An 18482-nucleotide genomic window follows, 5' to 3' on the forward strand; every position below is an offset into this window, starting at 1 on the left:
ACTAAAAGAGATTTGTAGTTGTAATCTTATTTTATTATTAGAATCATTTTAAATAAATAAAAACAAAATTTTGTTTGAGTTAAGAGAGATTTGGGCCAATCTCATATTGGATGGGCCGCCCACGTTAACTAACCCACTACTATATATATATGTTGGTCCTATACCCTAACCCTAATCTTTGCCAATTTGCGTTCTTAGTTTCTAGGAAACGAAGCCGACAAGTCAGTCCACCGCTTATCAGATTCGCCATGGGTGACTCTCCCACTCTCTCAACTTCATTTACGATTCCTTTCTTTTCATCTGTTTCATGTTCCTGATTTATCTGTTTCTTCATCTCTGTAATCTACATTCAGGTAAGGTTCATGGATCTTTGGCTCGTGCCGGTAAGGTGAGAGGCCAAACACCAAAGGTTGCTAAACAAGACAAGAAGAAGAAGCCACGAGGACGTGCTCACAAACGGATGCAATACAACCGCAGATTCGTAACTGCCGGTATGTGTCTATTCTCGCAATTTTCTCTACCTCTCTTATTTTGTAATTATGTTTCTAGTTTTTTATGAATTTTAATTTCCGCTTGTAGTTGTTGGTTTTGGCAAGAAGAGAGGACCAAACTCGTCCGAGAAGTAAGAGACTCGAGAATTCGGCTGAACAGCCAATTTTTTTTCATGTTATTTGGAGATATTTTATACTTTCTTTAGTTCTTTTTTGATGTGGTTAAGCTGACAATTTATCTTGACGATGATAGTATTATTTCTTTAAGAAGTTATCTGTTTCATCATTTGATAATTGGCTTATGTTTTAGCAATCTGAGTTTTGTTCTGTTGTTTCGGTAGAAATTATTACTGGGAAACTGCTTTTGGAATCGTGTCCTTGAAGTGGGATATAGGATCAGTTAGAATTGATCTATTTCTCGTTATTAGGAGGTGAATTTGAAATTATTTGTATTTTAGAGTCAATTCCGACCACTCCTAGACAAGAACTCTGAGACGCAGGTGTAGCCGACTTAGTTTAAGGAACTCCACCGCTGAAAACTTCCTTTTTGGTGCTTTGAAGCATTGATTCGATTAATTCTCCCACCATTTTCTAGTTGTATAAGAGGTGCTGTTAAGTGGTCCGTTTGAGGGGGTGGACAAGGTTATTGCTATCATAGACCTTAGTTCATCATTCTTAGGATTCTTCGTTATTTTGTCATTATATTTGTACATACAGGGATTGAACGCTTGAATCGTAATTGTTTGTACATTCATGCATTCATTCATTCTGAAGAACTATTCTTGGTCGTAGTTGTGAACCAATTAGTTGTTGGGGATTGAAGAAGAAAGTGTTTTAAACCCTTGGACAATAACCCCATTGTATGTTCTCAGAAACAATATTTGGGTCTAGTGGTTGAAGTCTATATTTTCTTATGATATTTTCTCATAAGTAATTATAGGCTATAGTTCATCCGCAGGTTGCTTTTTCTTTTTTATTCCCTATCTTACAGTTCATCTTGGCCCTCGTTAATAACCATGTTTTAACTTCATACTACGATCTTAACGACTCATTTATACCATTGGTGTTTTTGTTTTTATTAATGTTTTGGGTGCTTCTTAGTCAACCAAAGATTTATCCCACATTTATTAGGCAAAACATGAATCCATAGTCTAAAGAAGTTAAGAGCAAAAGCATCAAAAGAAGCCGCTAGATGGCTAATTTGGACACTAAATAGAGAGAGGCATGTGTAGCTTATTTTCTTTTTCTCTAGACATTTCCAACGAGATCCCACACTTATGGTCCCCATGTATTTGGGATCTATAAAGGTCAGAGAAAAGGAAAAAGATTTAGATGTTATTAGATGTTAGATTTTCAAGTCTTTTTCAAACTTGCCAAAATATGGCTATATTTTTGTAGGCTATCATATCATTTGCCATTTTACAAATGTTTTGGGTGCCTCTTTAATCAACCACTGAAGCATCAATCTAGACTTATGCAAAAATACAATCTCTTTTATACTGTTGGATATTAGATAATAAATTTTAATTAATAGAAGGGCCAAATTGCAAACTCAAAACAACAACTAAGTCTAGGATTTTACCAGTCAATTTTATTTTTTGGACAAAACTTCAACGTTCTTTGAATTGAAATTGTGTACCTTTAGATAACGTCAGAGAGATGAGATATATGATCAAGTGATAAAATGTTTTCTATTTCAACTACAGTAAGTTTTCAAAGTTCCAATTTTTAAAATTTATCAAGAATCTAAAAAAATGAGAAAACAAAAATCGAAGCGAACATTTAAAAAATAGAAGTTTTTCTTTTTTTCATTTAGATTATTTTCTTACTCTCAAATGAATATTCAAATTTCAGTATGATTTTCTTGATTAAAAATAGTTGCAAAAGACCACTTATCGGCTACTTCTACTTCGTTTAGATACTTAATTTCAATCCTTGAAAGTTTCAAAATTCATGTTTTTTTCTTTTTGTCGTTAAAAACAAACAAGTTGTAGAAAACGAATTAGGAGCTCATGAATTGAATAATTACACATAACAAGATTTTTAAATATATAAGAATGACGCGTTCTTATATATTTGCCAAAGGGGTGAAGAGTTTGATTGGAAGTTTTAAGAAAAAGATGACACGTTCCGCAAAATGGAAAGTATATAAATAAAAATGTTTCAATCACAATTCCAATCATTTAGTCAACTTTATATACACTGTCTCGCTTCAAGGAATACTAATAATTCGTATAAAATTTTAAACACTCATACCAAGGATTTCTTTGGATGATGATGCACACAATCATGTCGTGATCCCCATTTTACCTGGCCAATTACCAATCAAAACTCCGTTACAACAAACACAACTTGCCTTTTTCTATTAGTGTGGAACTCAAATAAAAAAAAAAAAAAAAAAAAAAAAACCTGTTTAGAGTGCCATCTCAGCTTGCAGAGCAGCGAGTTCGTCCTCTTCAGCAGTTCTCTTTTGAGGAGCAGGGCGTGCAGGAACTCGGCCTCCCGGGACTGAGACAGGTGCAGCAGGAGCTGTTGATGCTGGTTGCAGCAGTTGCTCTTCCAACTCCGCACTTTCTAGATCTTCAAGCTCTGCCTCCAATTCATCCTGAGTACCACCACAACCACATCCTTTATTGAGATGAGATAATATATAAAAGCTTACAAACCTCAACATACTATTCAAAGATTAACTACCTCATCGAAATCAGCTGCAGCACCAATTGGAGCTGATAACGCTTCCTGTATCTGTTTCATATTCTCAGTCTGCTCGTTGATCTCATCCATCGTCTTGTCTACATCATCAATATTCCTGAACAACAAAGCTCCATATAAGATGTGCATGTCTAACACTTCACGATAAAAACTTTACACAAAATTTCACAAGCATTTTTCAAAAGCTGCTGTCAATCGAAGCCTGTTAGCCTAATATCAATAAGTTCAGGTATGTTGTAAAGCTTTTCTTTTTATAATCCGGCAAAGTAAAAAGAAAAACCAACAATAAACTAGGATCTACAGTAAACCAAATGAGCGAAAGTAAAGCAGGCGTACGTTGCTTTCTGCATTGCCTTCATTGCAGATGCTCCTGTTCGGAGAGCATCTACAGTCTCCGTTGTAGCTTTTGCCCCTTCTAACATAATCATCTGCAAAAGTAAGAAATTTTTTTTATAAAGTTAACAAACACTTCCATGAATTGTAGTTATAGGGAGTAAAAGAAAGAAATTGATGTCTCATCAATCTGTAAAAATAACAACATCAACTCACTTGATCATGGATGCGCAATTGGAAATTTCCAAGCTGCTCTATTTGCTGTTCATAAAGCCTTTTTCTCTTCAAACATTGTATAGCCGCTGGAAACAAATTATAATGAATAAGAATGGACACTCCTAAAAACAGAAGCCAAATAGAACATAATAATATACTGAATTACATAAGGTTTGATCTATGATGGATATTTTATATAATTCAGTATCAGTAATCTATTAGGTCCAATCTAATTAATTAACTATGTAAACTCGATTTTTATATATAACCTCTAAGATTTACAAATAGTTGATTAATTTTCAGACGTTAATTTTTGTATAGAACAAATATTTAATTCCTAAACATAACTATTCAATATCCAAGGCCTCTAAGATATGGACAAAAGGTAAAATAGGGAGTTGAGGATAAGCAAAAACAATGGTAACAATGATTCTGATAAAAATATATAAAAAAGAAGAATGAAAAGGGAAAATATAGATTAAAAAAAAGGCAAACAGAACAATCTCCAAAGCTACAGTTCTCAACAAAAGAGACAAAGAACAAAAAAAATTAAACTGTTTGAAAACGATCACCCAAAGCTACTAATAATGATAAGAACAAGGCAAATCTAAAAAAAAATCCAAAATGGACAGAAAGCGAAAACGAAGCATTGAAGTAATCAAGGCTACAAATCTTAGCCATACACAACCCTATTATAAAGGAAATAGAAAGGTTACAGTTCAACTGCAAGCCATAAAGACAGTAGCAAAAGCCAGAAAAGCACAAGGCAGAAAGACCAACCATGCAAGCCTATCTAGCAATTTTACTGATATAACAGTAAAACCTTGACTCTATACAGAGTCCTGAGATTAACATGGACAATTTTCATACGATCAAAATTAATTTCATTGAGATACAGAGTCGAAGGATTCCTTGAAAGATTCTCCTAATAATAATGAACAAAACTGTATACGAAAGACAGCATTAAAAAGTTTCTGCAGATTATCACATTGCAAAGGATTGACATATGCACAAATTGCAATACCAAATCATGAGAAAACAGATATGGTGCTACCAAAAATTTTACACCTAAGAGCGAACAAGATAGGTATTAATGAAATCTTATTCACACGTCACACATATAAGAAATGCTAACAAAGCAAAAAATCCATACTGCTACTGTACTCACAATTTCAGACCATACCTCGTTTATTCTTCCCTCTTGTGAATTCTTTTGCTCTTTCGACCTCTGCAGCTGCCTTCTTCACAAGAACATTCTCTTTCTTCTCCAGCATTTCAAGTGTCTAAACAGAGAATTACAGACAATAAAAAAGAGTACCCAGAAACATTGGAATCAATTACGAAAAACTTTGCAAGACTACAAAAGTCTATGCAATCACAATTACAATCATTTCGGACATGATTTCAATTATCTATTCTTTCATTATGGTAGCATAGAAAAATAACAAACAATTAACTTACATAAGTGTAATTTCACCTAAAACATATCGATTACCATTCGCAAAACAAAAAAAACAAAAAAAAGTAACAATTAATCCAATTCAAACACGGAAAAATTTTCAACCGGAAACCACCACTTGACCAAGTAAAAACCAAATAAACACTAATACACGGTCAAGGAGACGTGAGAACTAATCAAACCGATGTCCTAAACACTGCCATTTAGAAAAGATGAATGATCGAGAAGTCAAGCATACATCAAAATTGTTGAAATAGAACAAGAGCTCAAAACAAACGACACACAAGAAAATATCGTTTCCATGAAAAGAATATCAATCTAAAAAACTAAAATCACAAAATGAGGCCGCACCTCGCTTAGCTTTTCTAACGTAGCCAAAGCATTGGCTTCTTGTTTAGGTTTACCAAAAAGCCTGTTAAACATTGTCGATGCAAAGCAAATGGAATCCTCTCTCGATCTTCTACAACAACGAACAAAATAAGATTCAAACGCTTAGTTTCAACCTGCGGATTCAACATCAAGAATAAGGAAAAGGAAAAGGAAAAAGTAATCAATGTGTACCAAAAATCGAGAAACCAGGGAGATTGAAACAGAAAGATGAGAATCCAAAAGGAATTCACAAAACGGAGAATGAATCGAAAGATTCAATGAAAAGATTTGAAGTAGAATTGTAGAAAGGGTTTGTCAGACGCTCCAGAAAACGGAGGTCGAAGATTTGGAGTTCCCTTTCTCTTCAAGTCGCTGTTTCTTCTCCACGCGGCAATCTACTTATTGGTTTCCGTTCATCAAATCAAAACTCCCAATTTTCACTCCGCCAATTCTATTTAAATGAGAATTTGGGCCGAGCTCAATACATATTTTCATTACAGGCCGACTATGAATCGGCCCAAACTCCCAGTTGAGCTCCTGGACATGTATATGGGCCGAACTAGTTAGCATACCTACAAGCCCACTATGAACTAGCAAATAATAATCAATTCAATGAAAAAATAGATCACTCCACTTAGTCTCATGAATAAGTTATAACCTTCAATAAACTTTTAGAATTCTAGGTGGAATAGACCCTGTATTTCTCTCTACTCCTTCGCGCTCAATGACATACCAAGATGCTCGATTAGGAGAAATAGGGTAAAACATTGAATGATTTACTAACCGTTTAACCTCAAATCACTTCGGTTATATTCATAACCCTTCCAAAGTTTGTTATTAATCATTACAAATCAGTTTAATGTTTCGCTCTCCACTAATAAACATTATTTTGCATACCACCCTAATATTGAATAACTAATTAAAAGTATCTTTTCAAATAAGTATCAACATGTGATGGGAAAAAAAAAAAAGGAGGAAGAAGAAGAAATATGATAAGAATGTATATGATCGTAAAAGGTGATGATGAAGGATGAGAATTGAAAAGAAAAATGATGATAAAAGGTGGAAGAAAAAAATAGGGAGGAAAGTAGGAAAAAGAGAGCATCAACTTTGGCAAAAGGGAGAAAGGAAATGGGATGATAACGACGAGAAGAAAATAAAAATCAAAATGTCTTCCACTGCGATTAATTAAAAGAAAATTTGTTGGAGGTTTTCATATAGAGTATGGTATATAATATTATAAAAGTAGACGTGACAATAATTTGAAATCTTAAAAAGCTTTGTAATAGAAGTTACCAATAATGTCAATTAACCATAGTCTTGAACCATCATGTGTGTTTTAAAAAAAAAAAATCAACAAGGATATACATATGCTTTGTAAAGTTGAAAATCGTAGTCAAATAGTATAGATCATATGAATTTAGTTGCTCGTTGTTTCGCTTAGGGTAGATAGCCATTAGTCGAGGAAGTTTTATGGGTGTTCTTTGATGTGTGGAACCTTGTTTGTGTGTGTTTGTGTATGTTTTCGCCTTTTTCAATTATAAGTGTACACACAATTGAGTTAGTATATTAAGTTTAATGTGCTTCAAACTTGTATCATCGTTATAACTAGAAACCAAATAGTGACTTTTCTGAACGGTTCAAATGTAGTTAAATTACTCTTCAAATATTTTATCGAAACCCAACGTTAAAAAGTTCACTCTTTTAATGAATTGTAGAGTAAATTTCGTATTATATGTTTTCATTCTTTAAGAACAACAAAGGTTGATTATCTTCTAAAATTTCATGACTTCCACATTCTTTAACCATGCATAAATTTGTTTATTTTGCTAAGTCACATTTTGGATGCATGGTTTTCTTTTTAAAAAAATCATTTATTCTAATATAATTTTTTTGACAATTAATTTAACAAAAACAAAATTTATAACACTTTAAGTGTCAATATTTTGTCAAATGTTCGGTTTTTATAAGCTCCCTAAAACTTATTATTATTATTATTATTATTATTAAATTAAAATATTTACAAGTTAGTAAAGTTTTGGATTATATCGATGATAGAAATTGATTTCTATCACTATCTATTAATTCTATGATGTCTATCAATGTTAGAATTTGAAAACTTTGATTTATGTTGAAAATATTTTTTTCAAATTTGCTTTTTTGTAGGGTTCTTCAAACCTATGTAAAATAAAATTTTGTTGTGTAGAAAACGGTGAATTTGAAATTCTGAATAGATGAAAATTGACAAGCACTAGAGTTACCGAAGGTGACCGTAACTTCATGACTCAATAATCTCCATCACCTTCTCTTCCTTTCCTCGTCTATCTAATCACTTTTCTTTGACTCTTAAATTAACCTAACCTTTTCTTATAACTTTGCATTGTCATTTTTTTCTTTTTTCTTTTTTGTCTCTTTGGTAAACTCTCCTACCTACAAATCCAAATCATTTCATTTTGGGATAATAAAACTTGTGTTCTTTCCCTTTAATAACAAAAATAGTTCTTTTAATAGCAAAAATGTTAAAGAAAAGAAAAAAACATTTATCCACTACTGACAAGAATAAGTGAGAAAACAACTCATACATTAAAAAATAACTTTCAATCAAATGGATCGATAATACACGTTACAAATTGAAATGTAATATATGTTTTAACGTGTTAAGTTATGTTGAAGTTGATATCGTCGAATCAAAAAAATATGTTGATTAATAATTTGTTTTGTTAATTAATTAATTATGTTAAATTGGAATTTGATTAATGCAAACATGATTGAACTTAAATTCAATCACTATCCATGTAAAGTATAATAATAAAAGAGAGAAAGAAAACAAAGAAGGAGAGGGCGGCTTAGAAAAAAATAGAATTATGATGATTATAAGTGCTTATTTGGGCATGGCTTTTGGACCATAATTTGGTCTTATTTGGCTTTATTATATACTCTCTTTTGAAAGAGGGTTTTAATCCCAAAATCAAACTTAGTATTTCAATTTGGTGTTGACACGTTTTGATAATATTTAATTAAGTGATGGCTTTTCAAAAGTTGGTCCCTTTTTTGTGGTAACTTTGGCCAAAATGCCAAATCAATCAATCAAACTACCATTCACTACTACCACCTCTAATAATAGGATAATATTACTTGTGAATAGTGTCATCATAATTTTATAAATATACACATAAGATGCAAATTATTATACCATTAATCACAAAGTTTAATTAACTTTGAAGTTCAATTATACGAAGTTATGGTTACACTTTATGCATCTTGAGTGTTGTGCTAGAGCTATGATTTAAGAAAAAGAAAATGAAAGTTTCCAAATGACTACTAATCAATATGGAAGTTTGAATGTAGAGATCGTATGAAATTAATTGTTTAAAATTATAAGTTTATTCACGAAAAAATAGTATAACAACAAAATTAGTTTAATCAAGAAGTGTTGAAAAACATGAGTTATCAAGGACAAAACGAAAATGAGATTGTAAAGCATGAAAACATTTTTAAAAAAAATAAAAGAGTTGGAATGAGTTTTATATTACAAATTAGATCCCAACTCCCAACGTTCTATCCAAACATGGGTTTGAAATTACATAACATTACAATTTCATACTATTACCGACCACTAAACACCCTTAAAGATTTAAGGGGCATTTGGAGCAAGAATTATCTTAAAACTATATAAAATATAATCATCTTTTGCTACATTCAATACTACTCTATGCATTTTCCAATTCACTACATTTAACATCATTATTTCAAAACTTACATTTGCTATAGGTATCACTACTTTATATTCATCGTTTTGTATTTTTTACTATAGTACTTATTGTTTCATTCTCAAACTAAGATAATCTACATCACCTGAAACACATACTATTATAACTGAAGCTGAAATAATGTACTCTTAAACACTATATAATAACTTTTTGTTTGGAATCGTACATTAAAAGTTCGTGTAACTTAACATGAGATAATTGAATTGAATGGAATGGAAGAAGATATAAAAAGAGTTGGAGTCAAAGTAAGAGTCAAAATAGGTTATCACTTATTTGGTTGCTCTCTTTTTTTTTGAAAGCAATAAGAATGAATGAGAACCGTATGATTCTAATCTTCGTTCTCATTGATCATTCAAAGTCTTTGTCAGTAAGGCTTTCCCAATTCTCAACCGCACAAATTTCAGTCTCCCTATGGCCCAACAAATTCACATACATTTCTTTTTCAAACTAAATCTATTTCTTTTTCTTTTATATATATTTTTATATTTAAAAGTTTATTCAATTTTAGCGTGTGTAATTTTAATTAAATTATCCAATTTTAGTATTCCTACCTTCTATAAATCTTAAATTTAATTATTGATTTTAGCTCTAAAATGGTTACATTCTATTATGAGTATTTCAAATTATAAGTAGGAGGGATTTTAGACTAAATAACATAATCTAACACTTGAATACAAACTACACTCTAAGATTCAAATGGTTTTGGAGGTTGAAATTTCCTAGTGGCCTTGACTAAGACTCTCATTTTGTGGGATAGATAGGCGTGTAATAGAATTTAGTGTAATCTTATTATAAAAGAAAGCTAAATTTCACTCTCAAATGTGTTGTATTAGGCATTAGAGAGATTGTAAGGAGCACAATAACACACCAACAAGTTTTCCTTTTGATTACAAATCATGTATTTCTCCTTTCTCTAAACAAATCAGTCGAAGTTGTAACACAAATGGAAGGGTAATGAATTGAATTTGTGGTAATAGGGTTGTATAAACTCAATAATTGATTTTAAATTAGAAGAAAAATGGATGGGTTAGAAAGTGGTGTTGAATTATTTAGCATAATGAGAATTGAGGGGCACCAAGAAAATGGGCAGAAGAAGAAGATATGAAGAAAGATTTTGCAATCAAGAAAGCATTCCCCACATCAATTAAATAAAATAAAACAAAAGACTTTGTCTAAAAATTGAGCAAATTAATGTATAATGATGGAAGAAATGAAGAAATGAAGAAATGAAGAAAAGAAAAAGGGGACTTAAATGCAACTGTCCCAAACATAGCCTAACTCCAACTCCATTATTTACTTTTTGTCAGTTGAAATCAAGACAATCCTAATTGGTCTTTGACTACTCACCTCACCCATTCATACTTTATCCTCAACACTTTCTTCTCTTTTTTTTTTTCCTTTCTTTCTTTTAATATAACAATTATTTTAATTCATTCAATAAACTTTGTACTCTTGTTAATTATACATATTTAAAGTTATTTCAGACTTATTTATAACATTAATGCTTTCATTTCAAAAAGAAGAAAAAAAAAATGTAGGATTTGACCAAAACAAAAGGAAAACTACAGAAAAAGTTTGTTTGTTTTTAGCAACATCTATCACTATTGGTTGTAAAGATATTGTTGGCACATATTTGGTCTTACCTTCTAGTTTGTTCTAAAATCACCTTCAAAAAAAACTTCCATTTGTTCAGTATTCTTTTACACTTTTAAATTCGTACACTTAAAGTGTTTGGTTCAACGAACCACACCACATCTTATTTATCTTTTGTATGAAATTATCTACAAATATTGTTCAATTTTGACAATGTTAGTGTCGTTTTGGCGTAACTTGATTATCACCCCTATAATTAACTCGGTAACCTAAGACTTAAGGTTGTATGACTTCTTATTTTAGAATCAAACTTTAAAGTATCTTACATTTATGTTTGATCGGAATATGTATCTTTTCTTAAACGAATACATTTGTTATTAAAAATTAAAAAAATTTGGACTGAAACAGATAAATGTTAATGGATAAGTTTGAATAGATAAAAGGCAAGTAAGTCAATACTAATATTTATTACATTCCCACTAAGAGAGATTTTCGTTTCTTATATTGCTCTTAAACGATAGGATTGAGATATAATTATAGTGAGATTAAATACTAATTATAGAAATCAATTTAATGCCATATTGATTATTTCTTTTGGTATAAGTAAGAAAAGGGAATAGGGTAGGAATGAGATAACAATTGGTATTTGAATTTGCCAAAATGATTCAATTTGATGTCGAATATGGATGAATCTAGTTTTCTATGTTACAAAAATAAAAAATACACTAAATACACTAACAAACAAAATTATTCTACCTTCATTTTATTTTTTGTCAAACATAAACCTAGAATAACTATGAAACGTTTAATTTAAATTAAATGAAAAAAAAAATGCGACGACGAAGACTTTCAAGTGTTTAAGTGTGAACCCTATCTAATTTTCGTAATATATTAAAATATTTGAAAAATATCTGTTTTAAGTTAAGTCTAAACCCTTTGTTATAAGTTAAATGTGTATACTAAGATTATAATATCATAGGTTAAAAATCATACCATAACAAACCCTTTGACTAGAGGATTGGTTTATTGCTATACAAAGCCAATATTCATTCACATAATATAACAACTTCTATATGACTCAAAAATCTTATTTTGTCACTTAGTAGTTAGTAACAATTTCAATAAAACTATGATTTAGTATTGGTTAATTAAATTATTTTGAAAGTTTAAAATAAAAATTATTTGTTTTCTAAATTTGATTTTTTCTTTCTTCTTTTTTCAATTTTTACCACATCGAGAGATCGTACCCTTAAATACTTGATTTACTAATCACAAAAATATGATTTATAAGTTTTGCTTACATTATAATTCACTATTCCATTACGTGAATGTACTAGGGATGATTATGCGTATCAGTTTTTTTTTCTCGCTGTTATTTTTTTTTCTTTTGAAAAAAACGAATATCCTACCGTCATCACGATATGATCACCCTAATGCAATACGTAAGATGCAACATGAACAGTGAGTTATTGAGAAAGTTATAAATCATACTTTTGTAAGGAGTGAGTTGTCAATCATAAATAGTCTCGGGAGGGTCATTAGTACAAAAGAGAGTTCTCCCTCTCTCTTGTATATATGTGTACTTATTCGTCCCATTTGGTCATGCGTTAGTCTAATTCAAGCTACACATTTTCATACAAAATGTAAAAGAAAAACTTGTTTTAGAAAAGGAAAACTTACCCATTTCTTTTTTCTTCAACAAATCTTCACAACATTCTTGTTTTTTTTTTCTCTCTCTCACATATAACTTATTTTTCTTCTCCTTCTCCATCTTCCTATTCCTCACCCTTTTCTTTCTCTTATCCAATCCTAGTTTGAGTACCATAACTCTAAATTTTTATTTCTCTAGTATATAAACATATCATTTTGTTAAAATAAACTTGTATCAAATGAAATATGATTAAAATATGATATTGAAACACGATCACTCCATATAGTCCCAAATTGTACAACAAAATGAAAAGTTAACACTTTTTTTAACTTGATAAATTTCTAGTAAGAGAATTAAACATTGTCTTATTTAAAAATTACACTTTAATTAATTTAAGAATTAAACTTTAATTAATAGTGTTTAGTACCTGAGTTGAATGAGATGAAATTAATATTTAACATTTAAAAATTATTTTTTTTAAAAAAATGTGAACAAATTTTGAGGACCCAAAATATACTTTCATTAATGTGGTTACCAAAGTTTGAATGAAAATGTGGGACTCACACTAAACCCTAAAAATTTAATTACAAATTCAATTCAAATAGACATGATGGATCCTATTGTTTTTTGACTCTTATATTTTAATTTTTAAATATTAGATATGAGTTTTTTTATTATTAAAAGTAAAATTGTTCAATTCAATTCCAATCCCATTCCTATTCCTTTTGGATTGGGATCTTAAAAAAATCTTTTTGTACTTTAGGCAAAAGAGGATTTAAGTAAATGTGTCACCCCAATTAATGCCTTAATTATGGCTACTAACCCAAATTATCACAAACATTCATTATAATTTATCAACTTAATTAATGAGAATTAGTTGTACAAAAAAGAAGAAAACAAAAATTGAAATTACAGTAACAACATCATTAGCATTTCAATACATTTATAAATAATATATATATATATATTGTTAATCTTCTTTTTTTTTCCTTAATACAATCATAAAGAGTTTACAACTCCACAAAATACAGTAATAACGATTGAAGTGTGTGAATTTGCTAAGACCCTGTACAAAAAGAAAAGAAGATACCCATTCCTTTTCTTTTCTTCTTCTTCTTCTTTTACTTTTCTTTTTTTCTTTTTTTTTTTTTTGAACTACCTCCTTCTTTTGATATATGTTCATCTTGAAAATTCCCCAAGAAACATAACAGATTTGATTCTCCAATCTCTCAATCCATTTCCACACCCATCCCCCCTAATTTTTAATATTTACAGAGAATCTTAAAAAAAAAAAAAACTTAGCATGTTCTTCCAAATTGAAAAGATTCAAATTCTTCTCTATCTGATTCTGATACTGTTATAATTATAATCATGAAAACAAGCGGAAGAAAGCTTGGTTTTAATGGAGCCAAAATGGAATCAGAGACGAACCTTTTTCGTTTTCTTTTCATTCTTTTTTTTTTTTTCTTTTTGTTTCTGTCAGCACCAATGGTTTGATTTACTGGAGGAGCTCTGAGATCCAATCGACATCCAGACCTCCGGCACCACTGCTGTTTTTGTCCTGATCACCGCAGCCAACGGAGTTCTCCTTCCTTAATTTCTCGAACATTTTTGCACGAAGGTCTCTTCCGGACTCCACTCGCTCCATTGCCGGTTCCTCTCCGGTACCCAGGTCCCAGAAATCGAGATATCGGATACCTGGAGGAGTTGAAGTTTCTGGAAGGGTAGATAAACCGGGTCGAGTGGTGGATTCCTTTGGAGATCCGAATACAGGAGATCCGACTTGAACATTCCACGAGGAAGAAGAAGAAGAAGGAGATGGTAACTTACAGAGTTCCTTATTGAGTTGTAAATTTCGAAGTGATGCAACCATTTCTTTGATCGAACTTGGTGCGTGAGGTCGATTTAGTGATTTAATAATCGGTGATTGAGGTGGAGATTCAATTCGAGGAGATACTGGTGGCGATGTTCCTGGAGATGATAAATAGGGCATTTGTTTTGCACAGGCCTCGATTGCTTGTCGGAGAGGCGATCCATCGTACGAAGGGATAGAGCTCGTACTCCGAGGACTTTGTTGAGGCAAAACCCTAAGTTGCTCCGGTGTATGAGCAAAGAAACAAACTCTCCTCCGGCAACTCGTCCCATCCTTGCACGGCTGAGTCCGATAACGAGCCGGATGAAGCCAGCACTCAAAAACTCCATGAGCAAACTCACACGCATCCCCTTTCACACAGCTTCCCTTCCGAAAATCCGCACACGCCGTACCTGAATAATAATACCTCCTCGGATCTCGCCGGCGAGCCTTCTCGCCAGGATGAGCAAACGGACACTCGGTCCAGTCATGCGATCTTCCTCTCGTACACTTTTTAATTTTAAACTCATACATTCGAAACTGATCAGAGGAGTAGGCATCCAACGGAGAATCTATCTCCTTACCCGAAACATCAATATCCGAGTCCATCTCCGCCTCATTAGACGGAAGATACCGCTTCAACATCGCTAATGCTTCCTGTAGATAATAAGGAGAGTACCCACCACCGCTAGAACATCCGTCACACTTGACAGACCCGCTGCTACCACCACTTCCCGGCGAATGACTGTACACATCCATCCCGGAATCCTCCAGAAACGACCACTGTGGAATCTGAACCGTTGGATTCGTGCGCTTGGGCTGCTCGCCAACGATCATTTTTGCCTTTGTTTTCTCTTAGATTTTGTTCTTTTCTTCTTCTTTAGCTTCTGTTCCTTCTTGGGGGAGAAGAAGGAGATTGTTGGCTAATCCACCGGCATGGTCCCTTCATTTATAATAAATAAATTAATATATCAAAAAGAAAAATAAAAAAGAAGAAGAAGAATTGAATGAACTACGATACTAACCGTAGTTAGTTTCTACCCAACCATGGTTAAAAAGATATATATCTCTTTTACGTTGTTTTTCTTTTTCTTTTTCTTTTTCACCACGGTTAATCCGTACATGTGGAAACGCCTTAACGACACCGTTTTTCTTTAAAGTTAAGACAACGGCTTACAATACCTCCACGTGTCAAACCTTATGATATAGCTGGGCCATTCCTTTGACGTGGCCTCATATAATTCGAACGATATGTCGTATTATGTATCCTTTTTACCCGTTTTGATGGCTAATTCTTGCTGATTCTTTCCAAATCTATAACCATAATCACACGTTAAAAAGAGGTTAACCATTTCAATTTCATTCCTTTTTTTACTTAAGTTGGATAATTAACCCATCTTTGTTAGTTTTTTGCTTCATACTTTGCATTAACAATATTAAACAACTCATAAGCACTTTAACTATTTATTGCATTAATAGTGTCCTAACATCATAAATGGCTAATTAGTTTATACCATTTGAAATTCTAGTTACTTAACATGTACACACAACAACTACTAGAACCGAATATAGAAAGAGTGTAAACTACCATTCTTTTAATTGATAAAAAAAAAAGAAAATTAAGCATTTTTTAAGTTAAATTTTGTCAAGTAATCCATTATGAATTAATACGCCAAATATGACTTCATTTTTCACTTTGCGTTTGATGTTAAGATTGATTTGACATAGAAACGATATAAACGGGAGAAAATATATTAATATATAATAAGTCTAATGAAATAGGTTGTTTTAGATTAAATTAGTCTATGCAGTAGTAATGAAGATAAACTTTTATGGTACTAAAAATAGGGGATGAGAATAATTCCTTCAATTTCAAAACATCTCACTAATATATGGTTCAAAAGCACCATTATACTTAGAAACCTATTCCCATAAAAAAAGTAAAAATAAATAAAACTTTAATAAAGAGCATATATATCTTCAAAAACCACAATCTACTTTTAATAAATAACATTCCTATATGTATATATTTCTCTTGGAAATTGTTGCAAAATAGAATCTCCTTCCAAAATTCTTCCCACTACATTCCAAACTTTATTAAAAAAATAAAATAAAATAAAAATTAGACTAAATTGAATTAAATTAAATTATTTATATTTTCTTTTACTATTCACCTATTTACAATTTTTCTCAACCATATCAATATGTAGCTATGTTATCTATTTTTAGGGATTTTCAAAGGGAGAAACTTTTTGTTTCCCTTTATGCCCCTGTGAATTTGACATAAATTCTAAAGTAGTTGATGGACATCAAAAGAATATCTTTGAAAATTCATTCTAATGTGACTTCATTCATCTCTCTCAGTCTCTTTATCATAACCAATAAATCAGTTTGTATCAATCAATGGAAAGGGTTACTATAAGAGTAAAATAATTTACTCGTGTATAATAAAATTATTTGACGCATCATTCATCAATTGTTTTGTATTTAAATAATTATTCAATTTGTTTAAATTTTTTTATTGTATACATACTTATGCTCGAAACTCACTTAGATTTGTCATTGTTGCAAACCATAAGTGAATGTATAATTGACACAATAAATAATGTTAGGACTCACTTGCAAATCTTTTTTGGAGTCAAGGTTCAACTAAGCACATGTTGTTATGCGGTAGTTTGGCCATGGAGGTTCGTTTCTAGTGTTTAGGGATGCATAGTATTAGATTGAGTGCAAGATGATTGTTTTCAAATAGTGCATATTTACGAACTTATTTGATTGACTCAAACTCCGAGACTTTTTTTTTGTTAGAGGAATATGTGTGTTTCCCTATGGTTTTTTAAGTTTAATTTCCTTTTGGTATAGGTCTACTTGTAACTTTTCTTGAGCAATCGTCGTCAACCTATTTTATCTCCTTATATTTAAGTAAACTTAAATTGTTATTTTATTTTTAAAAAAATTGGCATGGATAGAAAAACAAACTATTTACAAAACATTGTAAAAAGCTTAAAATTGCTGCATATCTTCATTTAATGGATTTTGCCACCATACTTTTATTTCCATTCATTTCCACCATTATTTAATCTATAACACAATAATAATTAAGAAAATTTATTTAAATAACAAAACTTTCAAAATATTTATAAATGTAGTAAAATATCATATTCTATAGTGAACACCCATAATTATCGTTGTTTAATATAGATACACAGTCAAATTTTGTTAGAATTTAATTTAATTTTATATAATTGAAAATAACTTCAAAAATGAATATATATAAAAGTTGTGTATATGGAAAAGAAATAACATGTGAAAAAGAATTCAAAATTGCCATTGTTGGTCATAACATTATCCGAATGCTTTCATGGATTGCTCTCTACACATTAATGATAGAAATAATTGTTTATATTAATTAGTAGAGTCCTTCGTATTCAGGACTTGTATGTAAAGAGTAAGCATTTTTATTCTTTTTTTCTAAATTATTAAATAAGGACACCAGACACAAAATACCAAATCATTTTATATTAATTCCTCTGTTCAAATGATGGATTATAGTTGGTTGAATTATAAATTTAATTTAGTTTACTGGACTAATTTAAACATAGTGTAGTTAAATAAGTAATTTAAAATAATAAAATGGTTGTATTTTATATTTTTATATACAAATTTAATAGCAAATTTAAGGAGATGGTATATTTAAATATAATTATGCATTTCAAATTTTGAATGCATTGACAGTCTAAACACAAAATTTAAAAGAAGAATTTAGAAAGTAAAATCCACTTGATCTACGAAGGATGTATAAACTCATATTCACTAAAATATAATAAATATGAAAAACATAAGACATAATCTAATTTTATCACTTATATAAATTTTTTATAACACCAAATTTTGGAGGCAATATTATTATTTTTGACATTGGAGAATTCCTTTTGGTACAAAAATAAAGCGGTGAATGTGAGAGAGGGAGAGAGGGGTAAAGATGGCATGAAGTGATTTTAAATAAATAAAAGCAATGGAATTTGGTACCGCTCTG

The 18482-nt window shown here is 30.9% G+C and overlaps 3 protein-coding genes across 5 annotated transcripts; 1 reads left to right on the forward strand and 2 right to left on the reverse strand.

Moving 5' to 3' along the window:
- The first annotated feature begins 94 nt into the window (after positions 1-94).
- LOC101222561 (40S ribosomal protein S30) lies at positions 95-804 on the forward strand. Its single transcript, XM_004140995.3, has 3 exons — positions 95-252; positions 354-491; positions 580-804. The coding sequence occupies exons 1-3, from the start codon at positions 150-152 to the stop codon at positions 624-626; spliced, it is 288 nt and encodes a 95-aa protein (XP_004141043.2). The 5' UTR covers positions 95-149; the 3' UTR covers positions 627-804.
- A 1808-nt stretch (positions 805-2612) lies between these two features.
- LOC101221920 (vacuolar protein sorting-associated protein 32 homolog 2) lies at positions 2613-6030 on the reverse strand. 3 transcript variants are annotated; one of them, XM_004140990.3, is made up of 8 exons: positions 5773-6029; positions 5563-5671; positions 4936-5035; positions 3753-3838; positions 3540-3631; positions 3186-3300; positions 2901-3096; positions 2613-2801 (listed from the first exon to the last, which is right to left on the reverse strand). In XM_004140990.3, the coding sequence occupies exons 2-7, from the start codon at positions 5632-5634 to the stop codon at positions 2905-2907; spliced, it is 657 nt and encodes a 218-aa protein (XP_004141038.1). In that variant the 5' UTR covers positions 5635-5671; positions 5773-6029; the 3' UTR covers positions 2613-2801; positions 2901-2904. The 3 variants fall into 3 exon arrangements, with proteins under 3 accessions (XP_004141038.1, XP_011648616.1, XP_031736822.1); XM_011650314.2 differs by having other exon boundaries at positions 5563-5668; positions 5773-6011; XM_031880962.1 differs by lacking the exon at positions 2613-2801 and having other exon boundaries at positions 2899-3096; positions 5773-6030.
- Positions 6031-13503: 7473 nt separating this feature from the next.
- Positions 13504-15402, reverse strand: LOC101221692 (zinc finger CCCH domain-containing protein 20). The gene has a single exon (XM_011650315.2). The coding sequence runs from the start codon at positions 15281-15283 to the stop codon at positions 14093-14095; it is 1191 nt and encodes a 396-aa protein (XP_011648617.1). The 5' UTR covers positions 15284-15402; the 3' UTR covers positions 13504-14092.
- Positions 15403-18482: the final 3080 nt, after the last annotated feature.

This window comes from Cucumis sativus, chromosome 2 (genome assembly GCF_000004075.3).
Source record: "Cucumis sativus cultivar 9930 chromosome 2, Cucumber_9930_V3, whole genome shotgun sequence".
Lineage (NCBI taxonomy): Eukaryota > Viridiplantae > Streptophyta > Magnoliopsida > Cucurbitales > Cucurbitaceae > Cucumis > Cucumis sativus.

Excerpts from the sequence above, each read along its gene's own strand:
- LOC101222561 (XM_004140995.3), top strand. The coding sequence starts at position 150 with ATGTTGGTCCTATACCCTAACCCTAATCTTTGCCAATTTGCGTTCTTA. Across the intron at positions 253-353 it reads GCTTATCAGATTCGCCATGG|GTAAGGTTCATGGATCTTTG; the intron begins GTGACTCTCCCA and ends ATCTACATTCAG. Across the intron at positions 492-579 it reads CCGCAGATTCGTAACTGCCG|TTGTTGGTTTTGGCAAGAAG; the intron begins GTATGTGTCTAT and ends TTCCGCTTGTAG.
- LOC101221920 (XM_004140990.3), bottom strand. The coding sequence starts at position 5,634 with ATGTTTAACAGGCTTTTTGGTAAACCTAAACAAGAAGCCAATGCTTTG. Across the intron at positions 5,036-5,562 it reads CGTTAGAAAAGCTAAGCGAG|ACACTTGAAATGCTGGAGAA; the intron begins GTGCGGCCTCAT and ends TTCTCTGTTTAG. Across the intron at positions 3,632-3,752 it reads AATTGCGCATCCATGATCAA|ATGATTATGTTAGAAGGGGC; the intron begins GTGAGTTGATGT and ends TTACTTTTGCAG.
- LOC101221692 (XM_011650315.2), bottom strand. The coding sequence starts at position 15,283 with ATGATCGTTGGCGAGCAGCCCAAGCGCACGAATCCAACGGTTCAGATT.